We start from the raw sequence: 19307 nt of genomic DNA, 5'->3' as shown, positions 1-19307 counted from the left end.
CTCCCACGGACACTCGTGTCTTCTCCACGAAGGTAAAAGAGAGAGGAGGCAAATGAAATATATCGTTTATTTACAAAGACGTTTTACATTTTAACATTTTTTTTTCCCTCCTCCTGCAGAAAAAGGCACTTGGAGAACACGAGCTATCTTTTTTAAGATTTTGGTAAAAAGGCACGGGTTTTAAAAAGACATGACGTGCAGGATGTGGGGATGGAGGTGGATCACGCCTTGGGATTTAAAAAAAAAAAAAAAAAAATTGATGTTTACATCCAGTCTTCTACTTCATAGGTGTGTGTGTGTGAGATGTTGCGACGTTTCCTCGTCTCGACGTCCCGTGGAATGTGTGGAACCTGAGTGTGTGCAGCGGCGGCGGCGGCGGCGGCGTCTCGCTCGGAGGCTCAGCTAAACTGCACCCATCCTGACTTGGCGGCGTCTTTGCTGGGAGGTAAGAAATGGGGAAATTAAAATTAAAAAATAAGAATTAATTGGATGTGAGGGCGAGATGCTCACCTGGAGCTGGCCGACGTGAAATCCCCCCAGGCGTCCGGGTTGGGCTGGGCGTCGGGGATCGGGGAGCCCAGGTCCAAAAGCGGGGCTGCGTTTGGGAAAAGCGGTGAGAAAACCGGCGAGATGTTGGATCGGCGCCGCGTCCCCGTGGCGGTCCTCACCTGGGGCGCCGCTCGGCTGGACTGCTTTCACTCCCGGCGGCGGCGGCGGGAGCAAACCCCCGCCCGCGGTTCGCGGTTTAGCGCCGGCCGACTCCTTCTTCTTGATATTCTGCGACACAAAACCCAATCAATCGGGACTTTCCTCCCTCCCGGTCTCGCTCGCCTTTTCCCGCGCTCACCCCGATGCTGATCTTGATGGTCTGGCCTTCCTTGAAGCTCAGGTCCAGTTTGGGGGCGGCGCTCTGGGCCGCTTCCTGTTTGGCCAGTTCGCCTTCTTGCTTGACCCACCTTTCCGGAAGCACCGTTTAGATCCATCTCATTTGCAAGGAAAGAGTCGTTTTTTTCCGGCCCGCGAGCTCGAACTCACTTGAAGTGGTCCTGCAGGGCCACGTTGAAGTCGAAGGAATCCCCGCGGTCGGCGAAACCCAGGCCGATGAAGGCGTGTCGGCCTGCAGCCGTCGGAGGGAAAAGGGAAACGCTTGATAGAAATCGACGGCCTCGGATTTTTTATTTGCGCCACGGACCCGTTTAATGTCGCACCGTATTTCGGTGTATTTTATAAAAAAAAAAAAAAAAAAAAACAACTTCAACAATAATCCAAACCAATCCGATGTCCACTCTGGAAGCAACGCTCATTTTAAGGACATTTATGTGAAAGCCGGAGTGTATTTTTACGCTTTCATTTTGAACGTCACCTCTATGGGGTCATAAATTTAATTTTCGTTGATCATTTTTGTGTGATTTTGTTGTCAGCACATGTAAAGAACAAAATATCGAATAAGAATTTTCATTCATTCACATCTAGGATGTGTTATTTTAACGTTCCCTTTATCTTTTTGAGCAGTTTATTTTAGTTATACTCGTTATGTTCCATATACGTATAGTTTTGTGATTCCCCTGGCTAAACAGATTTCCTGTATATATACATTAAAAAAAATAGAGAGATATTTTTATCCATAGTTACTTTAAAGGCAATATTATTTATGTTTGGTTTAAAAAGAAAAAGTAATGTAAACATCACCGTAGCTGATAAAAGTAACACACAAAAAAATAATTTAAAAAAATCAAAACGGTGACAGCCCCTTTGGAGAGTCAATATCATTAAAAAAAATGTGAGTTTATGTGAGATATATATATTATTCATTACTATATAAATATTCTCGCTTCACCTGTCGTGATAAATCAATATTTTAAGTAAATCTCCATGTATTTTTCTTCTTCTGTCTCCCCACTGGGCCTTTGCAAAGAAACTTTCCGAGAATTCCGTCATTTTTCAGGATAAAACAAAACAAAACGGTGAATAAAACACCCGTAGAGGCTCAAAGGCTGTCCCGAAACCACCGAATGACCACCTGGAGGTCAAAGGTCGTCCTTACCGTTCCCGTCTTCTATCCGGATCACAAAATAGCGGCTGGAATCCGTGACGGCTTCCACGGCGCAGCCGGGATACTGCTCCACCGGCGCTTGCGCAAACAGCTCCCCTGCAAAGACACGGGCGTTATCTTCCGGGCCTCCGTGCACGTCGGGGCGTCTGGCGAGGTTGTTTACCTGAGTTTTTGTCTTCTAACTTGATGAAGGCCATCTTGCCTTTGGCTGTGATTTTCATCCTGCCGCTCCACGCCGGCTCATCCAGTTTCCAGTCGACGGCGCTGGAAAGAAAAAGGATATTAACATAATAAAAGAAGAAGGCGGCTCCGCGGCTGCTCTTTGGAGAGACACCGAATCCCCCAGAATTGCTCGAGATGGGCTTCGGCGGCGTGAATTAGATACCGAACGTGTGTCAAAAACAAAGAAAAGCGAGCTGATGCTGCTGTTTGTACGGGTTCCCCATTGAAAAGCAGGAAATTTGCGGTCGCTTCTTTTTCGGCCGGAGGAAGTGAAATCGTCAAGTCGCCGATGTTCGCCGTCTCCGTCCGGCAGCCGAAGGAAAGAAACCCTACGATTGTACAAACTACAAAACTGTGTTTTGCTGTCACCTGTGGAAAATACGGCAAACCTGACTAATGTGGATCTTTTTAAAAACGCGCTGAGAAATCCAGGGATTTGCAGGACGAGCAAACAAACAAAACAATTCTGCGGAGACGGGACTTCTTGTCTGATTGAAACCCCCTTTTTGTTTTTAAATGCACTTCAAATAACCCAGCCATTTTGTGATCACAGAGGAAAAAATGAACTGAAAGAGGAGGAAAATGTTAAGTAAGACATTTAGAGACAGGACACATCCAAGTAAAGACGTCACTGTAATTCCCCCACAGCTACTTCTTATATTAAGTGTCACTTACTGCAATATGAATATTGAGTCACTCGCCTTGCACGACTCTTAAAAGTGAATTTTAGATGATAAAAAGTCAAAAATAAGAGTCCAGACTAGGAGTCCCAACCACTTGCAGCTGCTGCACTTGAAGCTACTTTCAAAGCTAGCATGGGGAACTTGGGCGAGAGCGCCTATTATCGGACAGAGGCAACTCCGGGTGACCGTGATTATTTCCACGCGTGGATTTCGCTGCGTGTCATTCTAGACCACACGCAGCAAAAAAGCCTGGGAGCCAAAAAGCGACGATCGGATTAATTCAGGGGTCGGACTCGTACTTTCCGGTTTCCAAGGAACACAAGGTACCGTAGTTGCGGCGATATCATGTTTCCACATATCGATTTTTAAGATCGGGTTACCAGAAGGTGCGCATTTTTTTCCCCTGGCTTTATTTAACCCACCGTGCTGACGGTTCGATCGGGTTGTAGAGTCCACGCGTGTTTTCACATGCAACGTTTTTTTATGGAAAACTTCTCTCCTGGATAGAAAAGTTGATTCGTCCGATTATGGAATCACACCCCGTGCAGCTAGTATCCCGCGGCTAACTCCGCCGGCCGCGGCCGCTCCTCTCACCGGTATCCGCGGTTGGACGCCCGCGGCGGGATTCGGTAAACGTGAACCTCGGGTTTCACGCAAAGCATCGACTCGTAGCTGCTGTCTTCTGCCATTTTGTCAAGTGACACTTTCTGGGGACCCCACTTCCGACTTCCAATGGACACCTTCGTCTGCGGCTGAAGCGGGACAGGAGCGCGAAGCCCGGGCGACTCACGGCGCCTTTCCCCGAACAGCGCCACCTAGCGGCCGGGAGGTGAACTGCAACCCCTCTGCAGGCGGAGCAGAACTTCAAATTCAAGACACAGGTAATGTTTTACTGGTGCATCAATCCACTAGAATTGCTCCATTTGCATTGCAAATCATGCAGTTAGGACGCCGACTCCGTCGTTATACACATGTGAATCGATACTGTACGTATGAACCACCGCTGTGGACATATCACCACCCACCCTCATGTCTGTGGAGGTTCTCGGGTCATCAAGGTCACGGTGAATTCTTGTCAAAATCATCTCGTTTTGGCAACTGGACTTGAATTTCTTCAGTTCTCAGAAGTGGGGCGTGAAACGTCTCCAAGAAAGTCAAGGCCAGTTGCCGAGGCAAGAAGATTTCGACAGGCATTCACCCTCATCATCGTTTACTTTCCCAGTCACCTCATATTGAGACATAAGAACATTCATACGTCAATATAGAGACGATTAATTCACCTCTCATTCACAGATTTAATAGCAACAAATAATCTGGATAAATCGATGGTCCCGAATTAACCTCCTGTTTGTTTTCAGATTTTTTGGATTGTGTGAGGAACCCCATGGGAATCGAACCAGTGACCTTCTTGCTGTGAGGTAGACGCTCTAATAACTCATTGCAAATTTGCAAGACTGAATTATAGAAATGAGACATTTCTAACAAATTATTACTGTGGAAGTAGCACTATTTTTTTTTTTTCTTCTGCTCACATTGCCTGGTTCTAACTCGTTACCTGTTCCATCTTGAGTAAAATGCGCTAAAAATTTTAATCGGGGAAAGTAATTTGGAACGAGTTCTCTTCGGTCCACACACACAAAAAACCTTTCCTTTCGTTATGCCACGTTTATTCCACGGATTACGTCATATTTTCCCAATTGCATTAAATCAAGAGGAACTGTTTAGGAATCCATTGAAAGAATGCTGCGCTGATCCATCACGGCCTGCAAACTTTTATTTCCGACAGTTGCAAACAAAGATAATGTTTAAAATCCTGCAGTGAGAAAAATCCCCGCGGGAGAAACATTCGGTGAACCAGAGCGGAGTTGGTCTGCATTCTGGACGAGCGTTTGACAAACCCCGCGAAAAACTGGAATCAAAGAGTTTCCTTTTCCAGTTGAACTATTTTTCCGTAGCAGTTTTCAAGTAGAAATCCGATCCTCCGCGCTGGGCCCGGGCCCAAATTCCTCTCTGTAATAATTTACCAATAACCGGTTCAAAAGTACATTACAAATTCTGACCCTAAATCTCGCAGCTGATGGAGAGACGGGCCGCAGCCTGGCTGGAGTTCCAGCTCAGCGCCGCTAAGCCAGACAAGAATGCACGTGACCTCAATACGGATTTTCAGGCCGTGAACACGATCCGGGCGTAAAAATTTAATGTGACAAGACCGTTTGTTGCGGACGCAGGCTACACTAATAGAGTGTCTAGTCATCTACTCCTTTCCCTGGCTTAAACACGCCTCAGACTGAAAAATAAAAATGCACACACACGAAAAAAAACACAACAGATTCAGGCAACAAGAAAAAAAAAGAAAAAAAAAGAAAAACACACAACAGGGAGGGATTGATTTGTTATTGCTTGAATTTGGATTTAAAGACACTGTCCTTCTGCTGTATCTTTGGCCACAGGCTGTGCGCCTGCCAGGCTCTGATTTAATAGTCAGTGCCAGAGAGAGGGGCGGCTGCAGGCTCGGGGGGGTCGGGGAGCGCTGGCTTCGGCCTCGCTCCTTCTTATGGACATTTTTAAAAAGCACTGATCGGAGTACATTGCTGTGTCCGAGTGAAATCTAGTCATCTCGCCCCCCCCCCAAAAAAAAAAAACACTCGGTCACGTCAGGCCTTCAGAGTTCGCAGTGAAGCCGCCGCCCCCGCCCCCGGTGGACACCGCGGCCATTACCGGGTCCGCTTTCCACCGCCCGTCCCCTTCGCGAAGAAACGGCCAGCTCGTTCGTTTTCGCAGCGGATTAATGAGCTCTCGTTATTCCCCCTGGAGGGACTGACAGACACCTGATGCCCCGGCACTCGGCCAGCCGGAAAAAGTAAGAATTATAGGGCACCTGGTGGTTTAGCAAAGTATCACAGTGAGTAGGGAGGTGAGGCCGAGGCCTGGACACAGTGTGGGACGCGAGGGGTTTGGCCGATCCCCGCCGCCCCCCCCCCGGACCGTTCCACAGAGGGAGAAGACGAGGCGAGAGGGCGAAGGTCATGCCAGTAAGCTGAGCAGAGCGAGGGTGGAGTTCATCGTGGTCCCCGGCGTGCATCGTCACGCCACTCTGCTCGTCACACCATGCAAAGAACAACCCCCGTTAGCAGTCAGTGGCAGGAGCCGGTCCTCGGCGGCGGGCGGTTCCACTTTTATCTGCAGAGCTTGAACCCTGAGGTGCCGTCGGGCCCGGTGGGCTGGCGGATCACGTGATTGTTTGGACGAGCTTGCTCCGAGGGCTGCTGCGCACTCATACGGGCCGGCCTGGCGGAATGAGAACGGAGCATTTTATTGACATTTTTCCTGAACGCACGCGGCGGTCGCGGTCGTCCTACCTCTCCTGGCTCGGACTGTCCTGAGGGGTGTCGTCCGAAGAGGCGCTGCCCAAAATCCTCCTCCGAGCCTCTGCGTACTCTGCCTCCCGCTGCGCCAAAGATTTCATCTGCTGCACGGGGCGGGACGAGGACGCCTGGTGCCCCGCGGTGCCGTTATTCGTAGGGCGCTTTAAAATCCGAATCTGTGGCGGCGGCGCCGCAGGGAGCGAGTCATCCTGGATCACAATGGCAGTGCGCATAGGTGAACTGCCCAAACTGGATTTTCTGCACAAGAGGGATAAAAATATGCATGTATTCCTCCACACGGACAACGCAAGTGGATTTCACATTTTGCATACTTGGCCTCCTGGTTTATTTTCAGTTTTGCCTCCAATCTTCTCTCTATCTCCTGAGGAGAAAATACACAGAGAGGACAAAAAAAAAAAACACTTAACACCACACATTATGACACCTTCACAAACACATTGTGAAATCCCTCACTTGAATCACACACTTCTCACTTTAATCTAGTTTTTAAGCATTGTTTTGCGGGTCAGTTACACACTATATACACATTTCCAGATCCCTTTGGTTGAGTTTTGATCTGCTGTTTGAAAGAATGAAAAGCCTGTAAACGATGCAACAGTGTGCTGCAGCAGTATCATCGCAATCACCTCTCTCAGCGCGACCTGTCATTTCCGCAATGGGCGGGGCTTACATCGATGGCTTACCATATATCACGACGTCTAAAAGAAATTTAAAATACTGATTTGTTTCAAAATGTTGATTTAGTTTCAACACACGAGTGGTCATTTGACGTTAAACGCGAGAAAAGCGGTGTTCAGGCTGTGATGAGTCCCAGGCAGCGGGGCCTGCAGGACCCGGCCGGGAGCCAGGTGGCTTCCCGGTGAGCTAAGCGAACAAGTGCTTGACTGAAGGGAGGAAAAGAGGAAAGGAAAAACTCAAATAAAGCACCAGCTACGCCGGGCGGTGCAGGGAATCCTCGGGATGATCCCTTACCCCGCTGTCGGCTGCTTCTTCCCAGCTCTCGGCAACCTCCTCGTCCTCCATGTTGAGCACAACTGCTGACCGGTTATCTCCACGGGATCAAACGGTTATTTGCCATCCACCCGGGGGGACACGGTGGGGAGGACGTTGGCTGGGGTCACTCACCCCCGAAGAAACTAAATTTAACCGATAATCGTGGGGCGGGGAGGGCAGAGAAGCGAGGCGTTGTGTTAGCTTGCTAGCCTGCTAGCAACGTGTTAGCTTGCTAGCCTCGGGCTCCGTCCACCGAAGGCGGCTCTCTCCCCCTTGCGCTGCCTGCGACTTTAACTTCAGCGTCACGGCGACAACCGTAAATCCACGGAACACGCGTGTGGCCCCACGCACCGTCGAGTAAACTGCCCGCGGCGATCCCGGACGCAATCCTAACAAGGCCACTCGTCTTTTACTTTAGCAACCGTACACAAACAAACAAATAAACAAAAATAAGGTTTCGATTAGCTCTTAGCATTAGCTAACGTCAAGCTAGCCCCCGAGACCGAAACAAATGTGCAGCCTGCCGGGTAAACTGTCGATGGGTTGTTTTTCTCCGATTTTCAAATAGTTAGAGTTGCCCAATATTGTAGTCTGCTCTTTTTGTGGAGTTGTCTGCCGATCTAGCCATTAAATTCACGGAAATGTTATGCTGCGTTCACGCTAATCTTCTTCTGGCTTTTTATTGGCGGTTGGCGTTCGCGTCAGGTTTGCTTGTAGCGCCATCTATCGGACCGGAGGGCAAAGAGGATTAAAAACAATAGAAAATAAGATAAACTTTATTGATCCCCAAAGGTGAAATTCATTTATCACTGCAGCGTAATAGTTACAAGAGAAAAGAAAGTAAATAAATATGAATATAAATATGAGTCTAAATATAAATAGAAAGGAAGAAGACAGGATATAGCGAGACAATGACGACAACAACAACTGACAACGAAATTCGTGACAAGTAAACAACAATATAAACACAGTAATAAAAATGAATACCAGTGAGTAAAATAAATAACAAAAATAGGCAGTATGTGTGCAGACTGGGACAAACAAGGAGAGACAGCAGTTAGGACATAGTGAGATTGTGGAATTGTGGAAAAAGAGGAATCTAATCATTCTACCTGAACTTTCTTTATTATTACAAAAAAAAAAAATCATGAACATATCCACGATAATCTGTGAAAACACAGATTATTTAATAACATTACAGTAATGTTTCTTCTTTTCCTTCGTGCTGCTCCCTTCTCTGGCCCTCTCCTCTGCATCCTCCTTCCTCATACTATCTAATTTCCTGTCACCCTTCCCTCCATCCATAAACCTCCTATCTGGTCTACCTCTAAGCCTCCAGCCTCCAAACATCTAAACCAGGGGTCTCAAACTCAAATTACGTGGTGGCCGCTGGAGTCTGGATGAGGCATCAGGTTTTCCACAAGAAAAGCTTTGTAAAAAAAAAATCAAACCTGCTTAAATGTCTTTATTTTTATTTTTTAACACAAAATAAGAAAAAAAATAAATAAACAAGCAATTCAGAATTAATAAGAAAATAAATAAATAAATCAGTAATAAGTAAATAAAATGATAATAATCATATTCATAATAGATTCAAAAATTTGTATTAATAGAGAGAGTGTCAACACATGGAGAATGTAATTATGATGACATAAACACCATGGCATTTGTAAATTGTGGAAAATACCGGGATAGTGAGCACAAAAAAGGCAATTGTTATCCGCCGTGCTGTTGTTAAAGGAAAAAGAAACGGAAATGACACCGTGCTGTTGTTGATGTAATTTATTTTGACTACTTTTACATCCTATAGAAATAAATGTAATGTTCATTGTCTGAGGCAATGCAGATACAATGCAAATAGAGTAAATGCATGTGAGCTCATTGAGGTTAGCAGCACAATCTTAACCACGTTCTATAACGCCTTCATCGAGAATATAATGACCCTTTCCTTTATATTTATTATATAAATGCAGAACGATTTGGTACAGACAATTTGCACAATTTGTTAAGTAATTTATTTATATTGCGGAGAGTCACAAACGTTGGGGTTCACGTTGTTGCTTGTTTTCTGTGTGATTTGGGGGTTTCTGGGAATTATGTGGGTGTGGTTTGGGGTGCAATGAATTCTGGTTCTTTTCTTTTTTACCTGGAATCACCGGGAACAGTTTGTTATATTGGAGGCTTATGTGGCGTGGCTATGGCCAACGACAGGTATTGCATATGAAACAGACGTCTTACCATCACACGGGTGTTTCCCTGACTAAAACGCAAAAATATACGTTATTCTCTTTTTTTCTTTTTAGTTTCATTTAATATTGTTTTTAAACTTTGCCCTTGATGTTTACATGTTCACAACATTGATGCCGCTACCCCAACTGCTCCTCCATGGTGTAGGTGTTGCAAAAGGTCAACTGTTTGTTGCAGGTGGAAGCACAGGCTGGGAAAAGTAAAGTGTGCATGGTTATTTACAAAGTCAAGAAATGGGTTACCCTGCACAATAAAAGTCTCCCTGGTCCCTGCAGGGGGGCGTGGAGCTTGAGATGCAACTGATTTTCTGCAAGCACCCCCTACCCAAAAAAACCTGCCTGTGTTTGCATTTCGGTGAGACCGGGTGCTTTATTTTCAATGTAAAACGCATTAGGGTCCCTTTGAAATATAATGCACAAGCTTTTTAGCCTCCCATCAAGGTCAGGAAGTGCACATAAATAGTATAAATAGATATACATGTGTATAAATAAACATGGCGAGGTAGAATCGAACGTCAATGAATCAACCGGGGATGAGGAAGCAAAGGACATTCGTTCTGTATGTAATCACTTAACTGTTCAAGTTAATAGGATTAAAGGTTTGTGAGACATGTTTAATGCTCGATGACAAAGAAAGTAAAAGAAAATAAATAAATAGATAAATAAAATAAAAAAAAATAAAAAAACTTGCATGGGGAATATAATATGTATTTAACTTGGTGGTTCACAAGGAATCTCAGACAACAAACTGTATTTTTCGATTTTTGGATCTTTATCAGAATTGTTGAGGATTTTTGTTATATAATTCAAAATCGTTTATAAATAACGTTAATTTGGGGGAACACTTATGCATTCGGTTTTTGTGAATGAAGAACTCGGCCAGGCCTAAAATAACACTGACACATGGTTAATCTCTTTTATGGTTTACAGGTAAACCAAATATTATATTATCTCTTGAGAAGGTAACTGGTGACGATGGAACTTTGTCTTTATCCCCATTTTTGAGTTTTAGCCCAAAAGCCCTGTGCTTTTTCGCATGAGAAACAAATACATGTTTCGATGTTGTGTTCACAAAAATGTACAAATATTATCTTCAATATTTTATGTGACTTTCTGCAGATGCGCGCTCCCGCGACGGGTAGGGGCGGGGGGGGGTGATGACGTCACATCTCGGGCTCGCTCAGCGGCCGCCGGGGTGTCGCTGCGCCGCGGAGGACGCCGCTTCATAGCGCGGAAGATGGCGACTGTTTGGAGGCTGCGGAGGGACCGCCGGAGCTGATAACCAGAGGAGGAGAGAGAGAGAAAAAGAGAGCCACACACGGAACACCGCGTCCGAGACAACGGTGCGTTTGGCGGCGATGTATGTGCGTCGGGATGGGCTAGCCGCTGCGCCCGGGTCCTGCGGAAGCTAACGTTAGTCTAGATTAGCAGCAGCCGACCAGGTACGGAGCGGGGGGGTGTTAACTAACGGGTGCGTTAGCCACGTTAGGGCTGCCGGGGATATCTCGTCAAAGGGTGGGGAGGGGGTATCGTGTCACGCCTCGGGCCGGGGTGCAGCTTTTCATTGTTATTTGTCGGTCGCCGGAGAGAAAAAGACGTGTAATCCGCCGCTGTCCACCGTTAGCTAGGTCCACCGTTAAGCTAGGTCCACCGTTAAGCTAGGTCCGCCGTCAAGCTAGTTCCATCATCAACGTTAGTTCAGAAGATCACGACAACTTGGCTAGCCATTATTAGCACGTCAGTTTCTTCCAACCATGATTCGTCATCATATATGTTCTCTTTTGGACTCTGGAACATTCGATGCCAGCTGACGTGCCTGTAGAACCAACTGCCAGCCGGAGCAGACTGGCAGGGGACAAGCTAACTAGCATTAGCATCCATACATTCAATTACTCATGAGCCGTTGGGTGTAGCGTGTGTGTGTGTGTGTGTGTGTGTGTGTGTGTGTGTGTGTGTGTGTGTGTGTGTGTGTGTGTTAAGGCACTATCGGGTTGTCACAGATGTGACAAATATCACCCCACAGCCAGAAGCCACGGACAGAAGAGAGGGTTCTGCCGAGTTTCGAACCGGATACACCTTTATTTTTCTTGTGTGGCCTCCATGGTTGGGCTCCTGTGCCTTCCATTCAGCTCCTAGCTTCATCCTCCATCAAAGCTAAGAGCCAGGGATCTTAACATTTTGGATTAAAACCGTTGTGAATGTATTGTTTGTGTGCACCATGCAGTGTAAACACACAAGGACCATTCATTCATCCCGTGTCTCCACAGACAATGTCGCGTTTAGCTGACAGTGATGATGGATGCTTTGTTGCCATGGATACGGAAGAGGAAGGCAGAGAGCCCGACGGGATAGCCGAGGACACGGAGGGAAAGACGGGGTCCTGCCGACAGGAGGGCAACATGGACACTTGTGCCAAAGCAGGAGGGAGAACAATGGTGGAGCTGCCAGAGGAGGTTCTCGAATACATCCTGTCCTTCCTGTCACCTTATCAGGAACACAAAACGGCCGCGCTTGTGTGTAAGCAGTGGTATCGCCTGATTAAAGGTATGACTCTCCTTTTCGACATCTTCTGTACCTCGACCCAGAATGGTTGCCTGGGTCCACCGTGACCATGCAGCGTTCTGGCTGATTCTTTCAAAGGTTAATGTTTTTCTTTTAACTAGGTGTGGCTTATCAGTGCTACCATGGGTTCTTGAGAGCTGTCCAAGAGGGAAACATCCAGTGGGAAAGTCGGACGTATCCCTACCCCGGGACACCGATCACCCAGCGCTTTTCACACAGTCAGTATCTGCTTTTTTGCCACAACCCGTGTCCAAAGTAGATCCCTGTTATTTAGTGTCGGACTGCAGCCTTTGCACTTTAGGTCTCGAGGCAGACCAAAGAGCAGATTTATGGACGTAGTGAGAGAGGATATGAAGGCAGTTGGTGTGAGAGAGGAAGATACAGAGAATAGGGTTAGATGGAGAAAGTTGACTCGCTGTGGCGACCCCTGACAGGAAATGTCGAAAGAAGAAGAAGAAGAAGGACTGCAGCCTTTGCACTTTACATCTGAACTTTAGCAGTGATTCAGTCCCGTTCTGAGTGGGGACAGAGAGCCGTCTCAGGTTGGATGGTAACAAAGTGTTAAACTGGAAGCCCTTGCAGACTGCTGTTATTAATATCCCTTGATTTATTTTCATGTCCCCGTTTATGCTCTCCACAGGAGAGCCATTTGAGGTTCTGGATTTGGACCCTGTGGTTCTTTTCGGGTAACGTTCTGCACCAAAGGGTGTTTTCTAAAGACATACGGGGCCATTGCATCCCTCTAGGAGAACAGGATCTGGGTTAGCACTGTTTGTGTAGGGGGACAGAGTGACATTCATGGCCTATTAAGGGTTTTTAACTGAATACCGTTGACTGTGAATAGAATCAATCGCTCACAGTTTCAGCATATTTTGAGTCTGTGAGGGCGAAAACATCACTGCATTCCGTTTTTGGAAACTAGGTTACACAAGACCTTTGAGTCAGGTCATCAAGAATGTCAGTGGGTCCGGGCCAGTGTCCTTACGTAAGAGCTCCCTGGTGTTGTGTGGCATCTCAGAGACTTGACCTCCCCCTCCACGCTCACTGATAGGAGGGTATGTTCTCTGCATTTTGTGACAAATGGAAGCTGGTGGTCTGTCTGGGACGTCGTGTTGAAGATTCGTGGCGTGAGTGTGCACGGCCTGTGTTTCTGGACCCGAGCCGAGGCTGAGACCCATCCAAGCGAAAGTCAACATTTCTGATTCGCAGCCGATCAGACGTTCTCTGTCCTTGTTCAGAGTCGATCCAGACACTTACTGTTCGGCCCCAACAGACAGACATTAAAATTGCGGAGTCATCGGAGGGGCACGTTGATGCCAGCCATCCATTCATCAGCTGTACATTTTGAAGCGTCCCCTTTGCGCATAATGTTATTTGTCATTTTCTCTCTCACAAAGTACCTGCGCGCACACACACACACAGACACACACAGACAGACTGTGTGTGTGTGTGTGTGTGTGTGTGTGCTTGAGCTTCTGCTGTTCCTGTTTTTCTGTCTCTGTCTGCTGTCATGTGGTTGAGGAATTTTATCCATTTTTGCGTTTCAGGTGCATGTTACTACGACTCAAACCAGTCCATGTATGTGTTCGGGGGTTGCACTCAGAGTAGCTGCAACGCTGCCTTCAATGACCTGTGGAGACTGGACCTCAACAGCAAGGAGTGGATCCGCCCTTTAGCCTCAGGTACGAGGTCGCCGCAAGCCTGCGGGGCGAACCAGAGCTCTTTGGCAACATCCGTTTAGACGTGTGACCGCAGTATCGGGAGGGTGTGTGTTCGCAACACCTTGACGGGCGTGTTTGCCCTTCTTTGGCCCGCAACACGACTTTGTAGCTTGAGAAACGCAGGCTGGAATTCCACATTTGAACTCTGAGGTTTGAGAATTTATGCGTCACGCCCAGAAAGCTGCCCGGGAGATTATTGTGGCGACGCTCATTCCAGTGCTTTACAAGGAGGTGTAAACATGTTGCCGTCCAAAAGTAAGAGAAACCTAGTATTCCACACCTGAGGGAGATATTACACGTATTGAATGTCAAAGTAGAAATCTCGTTTTCGGCTTGTGGTGTTGGATTATTATGATATCAACTGCCCGTCACAATCTTTGGTCTGATTTAAAATTCTCTCCGACTTCTCAATCGTTATCTCCTCTCATACTCCTATTGATGAAAGCCCATCATTTAGTGGAAACGGTTCTTCATCTGGCGTGATGGATCGGGTCTGCCGCCCAAATACCGAAGCCGGACCGCCAGGCCCGCCCTGCTTGATTAATAACAGCCACTTTGCTCATTTGTGAAGAAGCGACAGAGGATCTGCCCTCTTCATTACGGTTTTTAAAGAGCCGCTTTCAGGACCGTTTGAATATGGAGTCCAAGGGAGTCTCCAAAATGCAGAATATAAACTGTCACATTTTTTAATGGCGGTGTTGAAATCCTGTTCCTCAAGCAAATGATTCATCCCCTCGCCTCCTCCGACGACATCTGACTTCACCGGTCGACATCACTGCCGCGCTTCCCCTTTTCCGCAAGTGTGAACCGGGATGTTTTGCCACTGAAATGTCACACCAGCTTCATTCCGGAAAGGACAAGACCAGCTTGGAGTGAACAGCGTCGGCTCCTTTAAATGTGTTTAATGCTCCCCTGTAGCCGCCGCGGCTCCGGAAACCATCCAGTCACGTATTTTCCCTCCTCCCCCTCCTCCTCACAGGGTCTTATCCATCCCCCAAAGCTGGAGCGACTCTGGTGATGCACAAGGACCTGCTGGTGCTGTTTGGCGGGTGGACCCGCCCCAGCCCCTACCCGCTGCATCAGCCGGAGCGTTTCTTCGACGAGATCCACACCTACTCCCCGTCAAAGAACTGGTGAGAGGCGTCGCCCCGACAGGGATTTGGCCGACGGGCGACGCGAACCTAACTTTTACGTTTGCTTTTCCAGGTGGAACTGTATCGTAACGACACACGGGCCGCCGCCAATGGCGGGCCACTCCTCGTCTGTGATTGGAAACACCATGGTGGTGTTCGGCGGGTCCCTGGGAGCACGGCAGATGTACGTACGCGCGGACAGTCCGGGGTTTGGAAACTCTGAAGGGACATCTGCACTTTCATACGACCATCTCCTGCTGTGGTGCTGAAATTAGAAGGCATCGACAGGATGTCCCAGGAAGGCCACCGGTCTGTTTTGTAACCGCGATTCACTCGTCACCCGCGCGCCAATGGTCAGTCTTGGTGAATCCTCTTCACGGCGCCGCAGCGTCCTCGCCAACACCTCAACTAAATAGCGTCCACTTTTAGAAGCTGGTAAAACCGCGCGAGGCGGCACGGCGGTACCGCCTGAGCCGTCCGTCGGATTCAAACTGGGTTCTTTCTGTGAGTCTCCCTGGTTCTCCTGCCTGGGTTCTGCATCCACGCCGTCCAAATAACTCGGTGAAGACGACAAACTGTCAGTCGGTGTGAATGAGAGGCTGAATGGTCGGACGTCTCTGCAGGTGATCGATAGCGGATCGGCCCCAGAACCAGAGGTATAAAGTAAAACTGGAGCGAGCCTGCACGGTGACATTCTTATCTTGCCGGCCACAGTGAACAACTAACAAGCAAATTGTCGCAGCCAGACGGAAGAATCACGTAAACAGAAGGAACAAGGTGCAGGCGAGGTTGAATCCAGCCGTGCTGGATGGAAAGTGCAGAGAGGTGGACCATCAGCCGCTGCCTCTGAAGGCGCGGAGGTAGAACATGGCAGCTGTTCAGGCGGCAGTTTGGTAGAACCAGATCTGTCTGGAGAGACGTCTCGTTGCTTCGGTCGGAGGGTTGGATGGAGGGTACGGCCGGTGATGGAGGCGGCTCTCCTGGATGCTCTCCTGAGGAGCGGTTCTGGTGATCTTCTCTGCAGTCGTCACCAAAAGCGTGGAGCTGCCGTACCGTGCAGACGGTTAGGATGCTCTCGACAACACAGCTGGAGAATTCACCGAGGATTCTTGGAGACATTCCTAACCTCCTCAGAAAGTATGAAGAGTCTTGAACCTTCCTGACCGTCCGCGTGGTTTTCAGATCCTCACCTCTGTGGACGCCCAGGCATTAAAAATACTGATAATTCAGTTCACTTTAAAACAAAACCGGCTTTGGTTTTGTTTTTGAGAGACAAACACACACACACACACACACACGCACACACATCATCTGAACCTGTTCTCCCCTGAGCTCTCAGGAAGCCGTAGCATTGCAACACAAGCTTGCAGATGTCACAGGTTGTTGTTAATTCCATCGTGCCTCTGTTGCAGGTGTTGGTTTTTACAACCCCTGTCAACTGTGTGTGTGTGTGTGTGTGTGTGTGTTTGTCAGGGGGCTGAAACTGTTTTCTTTTGAACTTCGTGGATTGTTTTGCGGGCTTAAAAACAAACCACACTCGACATCCCATTGGCAGGAAGAAGAGAAACACAAGACTCCGCTTTCATCTTTATTGCTTTAGCAGAACCCAGAGCCGTAACACCTGAAATCCCTGACTATCCTCCTCACGCCGCTGTGTTTTGTTGCTTCTGAACAGGAGCAACGAGGTGTGGGTCCTGGATCTGGAGCAGTGGTCCTGGTCCAAGCCGCCCATATCGGGCCCGTCCCCGCACCCGCGAGGAGGCCAGTCTCAGGTAGTTGCGCCTCCCGCGCCCGTAAGCTGAGCCGCTTTGAGCCGTTTCCCCGTTTCCTGAAACCCCCGTCCGGTTCGTCCTTTCAGATCGTGATCGACGAGCAGACGGTGCTCATCCTGGGAGGCTGCGGAGGCCCCAACGCCGTAGGTTGAAGACGTCGTCGCACCTCAGGAGCGGCGGCCGCCGTCTGACGCTCTCTTGTCTCCTTGCTTGAAGCTCCTGAAGGACGCCTGGCTGCTCCACATGGACGCCCCGCCCTGGAGGTGGCAGCAGCTGCAGGTGGAGAACGAGGACCACGGAGCCCCGGAGCTCTGGTGTCACCCGGCTTGCAGAGTGAGTTTGCGCCCTCGCCGTCCGATGGCGAATTTCCATCTGTAGTCCTGGACAATACGAATATAAAACTGTATAAAATAGACGTGTTGACGTTCCGTCTGGCGTTTGGTCCGAATCACCTTCCAGGTTCTGAGGTCTCCCCCTCTCCCCCCTCTAGGTGGGCCAGTGCGTGGTGGTCTTCTCCCAGGCCCCGTCCGGCCGCGCGCCGCTCAGCCCGAGTCTTAACTCCCGGCCGTCCCCCATAAGTGCCACGCCGGCCCCCCTGGGCCCCGAGCCGCCGTCCCTGCGCTCGCAGTCCCCGGTTCGGAGCGGGGCCGCCGGCGTCGTCCTGGGCGCCGTGGAGGAGGCCCCGTGCGTCAACGGCCGGTGGGGCACGCTGAGACCGCGGCCCTCGGCGAGGGGAGGCGCCCGGGACGCCAGCCCCTCCTCCTCGCAGCAGCCCTCGCCCTCGCAGGGCCCCGACAGCCCGCCGCTGCCGCCCCTGCCGCCGTTACTGAACGGCTCCTCCCCTTCGCCTCGGACCAGCCCGGCTCAGGCCGCGTCCCCTCCGCTCCGGCCCCACGCCGCCGCCTCCACAGACTACGGCTGGGAGTCTCCTCCGTCTGCCGCGCACCACCACCACCACCACCACCATCATCACCACCACCACCACCCGGAGATGCCCAGCACCAACGGCCTGCACACGCCCCCCTCGGTGACCCCGCGCACCCCCCCGGGGGCCGTCTCCCCCGCCGCCTTGCGCCGAGGGCTGGAGGCGGTGAAAAACAAATCCTCCGCCGCCCTGCCGTCTTCGTCGTCCTCGCCCTCGCTCCAGACGCAAGGAGCCTCTCCCGGCGGGGGGGCGGCGGGCCCCCCGGGGACCCCGCCGTCGTCCTCCTCCAGCCCCCCGCAGGCCTCCGGGGGCGACGGACACGCCATCCCTCCCATCGCGCGGCGCCTCGGCCACCACCCCCCGCAGAGCCTGAATGTAGGGAAGCCTCTGTACCAGTCGCTCAACTGCAAGCCCATGCAGATGTACGTCCTGGACGTGTCGCGGGCCAAATCGGCCGGCGCCGTGTCCTGGAGGGTCTACGGGAACGGCACGCCGCCGGCCGTGACGGGGCCGCCCGAGACCAGCCTGCACACGGTGGTGCAGGGGAGGGGCGAGCTGATCATCTTCGGAGGACTCATGGACAAAAAACAGAATGTTAAGTACTACCCCAAAACAAACGCCTTGTATTTCGTCCGCGCGAAGAGGTAATGCAGCCCCGGGCGGGGCGGGAAGACGGACGCGCTGTAATCACACAAGGGAAATCGACACACAAGGCCTTTTTCTTCTAGGAAGGATCACCGGGAAAGAACAGAACCATTGTTAGATGTTCCTCCTCAGAACTCGACCTTTCACCCCCTCCAACAAACATTCAGAACGACACCGTGTACCTACACTTTGAAGTGACAGCCTGCCTGCTTGTGTGTGCGTGAGTGTGTGTGTGTGTGTAGGTGATGACAAAACAGGAAGTTGTGTCGACCCTCCCGACCCCGGCCTTCCTGTGATTCCGTGTCATCCCCTCCCGAACTCCCAGAAGACGACCTGCTCGGGGGGATCTCTCCTCAAGGCGGCAATGTTTACATTGAATTTAGCGCGCGTGTGTGTGTGTGTGTGTGTGTGTGTGTGAATTGGTGCAGCTGGAGTGTGTGTGTGTGTGTGTGTGCGTGTGTGCCTGCACACGGGAGCGGTTAAAGTTGACTGTTGGGGACCATTGGTGGGTGAGAAGTGGCACTGTACTATAACCATAGTGGAACAATAAAGGCCTCCCTGTCTCCCCTGTCAGCGTCTCCAGATCTTCTCCGCTGGTCCTCAGAAACCCATCTTGAGAACGACCGCCGTCATTTTTTCCTCTTCGCCACCACCTTCCCCGGCGCAGGTGTGTGACGGGGGGGATGTTCCTTGGCAGGGAGTCGGACGGTTCCTGCAGAGAAGATCTGGACGGCGTTCCAAGGCCGTCGATTAGAAATGAGCCACAAACCCCAGATGAGGCCGTGCAGGAGATTTGGAGTGAAACATCTGCTTCCTTAAAAATCCCATGTTTTTTTTTAAAGCTGTTCAGCTCCAATTTCTTTCCCATTTAGTCAAATTAGTATTTATCACCTTTCATGATTTCTGTGTTTTTAGCCCCGTGGAGGCGCGACTGCGGAAAAGTGATGCAACAGCGCCCCCGTGTGG

General features: G+C 49.8%; 3 protein-coding genes and 1 long non-coding RNA gene across 4 annotated transcripts; 2 read left to right on the top strand and 2 right to left on the bottom strand.

Moving 5' to 3' along the window:
* Positions 1–287: 287 nt before the first annotated feature.
* Positions 288–3979, bottom strand: necap2 (NECAP endocytosis associated 2). Its single transcript, XM_086168726.1, has 8 exons — positions 3553–3979; positions 2217–2317; positions 2045–2149; positions 1036–1117; positions 848–956; positions 669–777; positions 511–595; positions 288–438 (listed from the first exon to the last, which is right to left on the bottom strand). The coding sequence occupies exons 1-8, from the start codon at positions 3645–3647 to the stop codon at positions 399–401; spliced, it is 726 nt and encodes a 241-aa protein (XP_086024852.1). The 5' UTR covers positions 3648–3979; the 3' UTR covers positions 288–398.
* Positions 337–4646, top strand: LOC147221945 (uncharacterized). The gene is made up of 3 exons (XR_015107800.1): positions 337–445; positions 3657–3839; positions 4317–4646. It is a non-coding gene; the product is annotated as an uncharacterized LOC147221945 (long non-coding RNA).
* A 68-nt stretch (positions 4647–4714) lies between these two features.
* Positions 4715–8030, bottom strand: LOC147221944 (SUZ RNA-binding domain-containing-like). Its single transcript, XM_086168728.1, has 4 exons — positions 7317–8030; positions 6656–6705; positions 6318–6581; positions 4715–6246 (listed from the first exon to the last, which is right to left on the bottom strand). Exons 1-4 carry the CDS (start codon positions 7365–7367, stop codon positions 6135–6137), a joined length of 477 nt encoding a protein of 158 aa, XP_086024854.1. The 5' UTR covers positions 7368–8030; the 3' UTR covers positions 4715–6134.
* A 2724-nt stretch (positions 8031–10754) lies between these two features.
* Positions 10755–18911, top strand: fbxo42 (F-box protein 42). The gene is made up of 10 exons (XM_086169062.1): positions 10755–10926; positions 11851–12127; positions 12247–12363; positions 13693–13827; positions 14846–14999; positions 15073–15183; positions 16675–16771; positions 16858–16914; positions 16988–17104; positions 17262–18911. Exons 2-10 carry the CDS (start codon positions 11854–11856, stop codon positions 18342–18344), a joined length of 2145 nt encoding a protein of 714 aa, XP_086025188.1. The 5' UTR covers positions 10755–10926; positions 11851–11853; the 3' UTR covers positions 18345–18911.
* Positions 18912–19307: the final 396 nt, after the last annotated feature.

The sequence above is a fragment of the Fistularia commersonii genome, chromosome 21 (assembly GCF_037954325.1).
Source record: "Fistularia commersonii isolate RoL2024-O1a breed Wild chromosome 21, RoL_Fcom_v1.0, whole genome shotgun sequence".
Lineage (NCBI taxonomy): Eukaryota > Metazoa > Chordata > Actinopteri > Syngnathiformes > Fistulariidae > Fistularia > Fistularia commersonii.
Note: the sequence above shows the minus strand (reverse complement) of the source record. Positions and strands in the feature narration are given on the sequence as shown.

What these genes read in the sequence shown, in the direction of transcription:
- necap2 (XM_086168726.1), bottom strand. Translation starts at nt 3,647, where the DNA reads ATGGCAGAAGACAGCAGCTACGAGTCGATGCTTTGCGTGAAACCCGAG. An exon ending in GTTAGAAGACAAAAACTCAG is followed by an intron (nt 2,150 to 2,216) that starts GTAAACAACCTC and finishes GTGTCTTTGCAG; the next exon opens with GGGAGCTGTTTGCGCAAGCG. An exon ending in CCAGCCGAGCGGCGCCCCAG is followed by an intron (nt 596 to 668) that starts GTGAGGACCGCC and finishes TCCCAAACGCAG; the next exon opens with CCCCGCTTTTGGACCTGGGC.
- LOC147221944 (XM_086168728.1), bottom strand. Translation starts at nt 7,367, where the DNA reads ATGGAGGACGAGGAGGTTGCCGAGAGCTGGGAAGAAGCAGCCGACAGC. An exon ending in AAAATAAACCAGGAGGCCAA is followed by an intron (nt 6,582 to 6,655) that starts GTATGCAAAATG and finishes CCTCTTGTGCAG; the next exon opens with AAAATCCAGTTTGGGCAGTT. An exon ending in GACAGTCCGAGCCAGGAGAG is followed by an intron (nt 6,247 to 6,317) that starts GTAGGACGACCG and finishes TCATTCCGCCAG; the next exon opens with GCCGGCCCGTATGAGTGCGC.
- fbxo42 (XM_086169062.1), top strand. Translation starts at nt 11,854, where the DNA reads ATGTCGCGTTTAGCTGACAGTGATGATGGATGCTTTGTTGCCATGGAT. An exon ending in GTGGTATCGCCTGATTAAAG is followed by an intron (nt 12,128 to 12,246) that starts GTATGACTCTCC and finishes TCTTTTAACTAG; the next exon opens with GTGTGGCTTATCAGTGCTAC. An exon ending in TACTCCCCGTCAAAGAACTG is followed by an intron (nt 15,000 to 15,072) that starts GTGAGAGGCGTC and finishes TTGCTTTTCCAG; the next exon opens with GTGGAACTGTATCGTAACGA.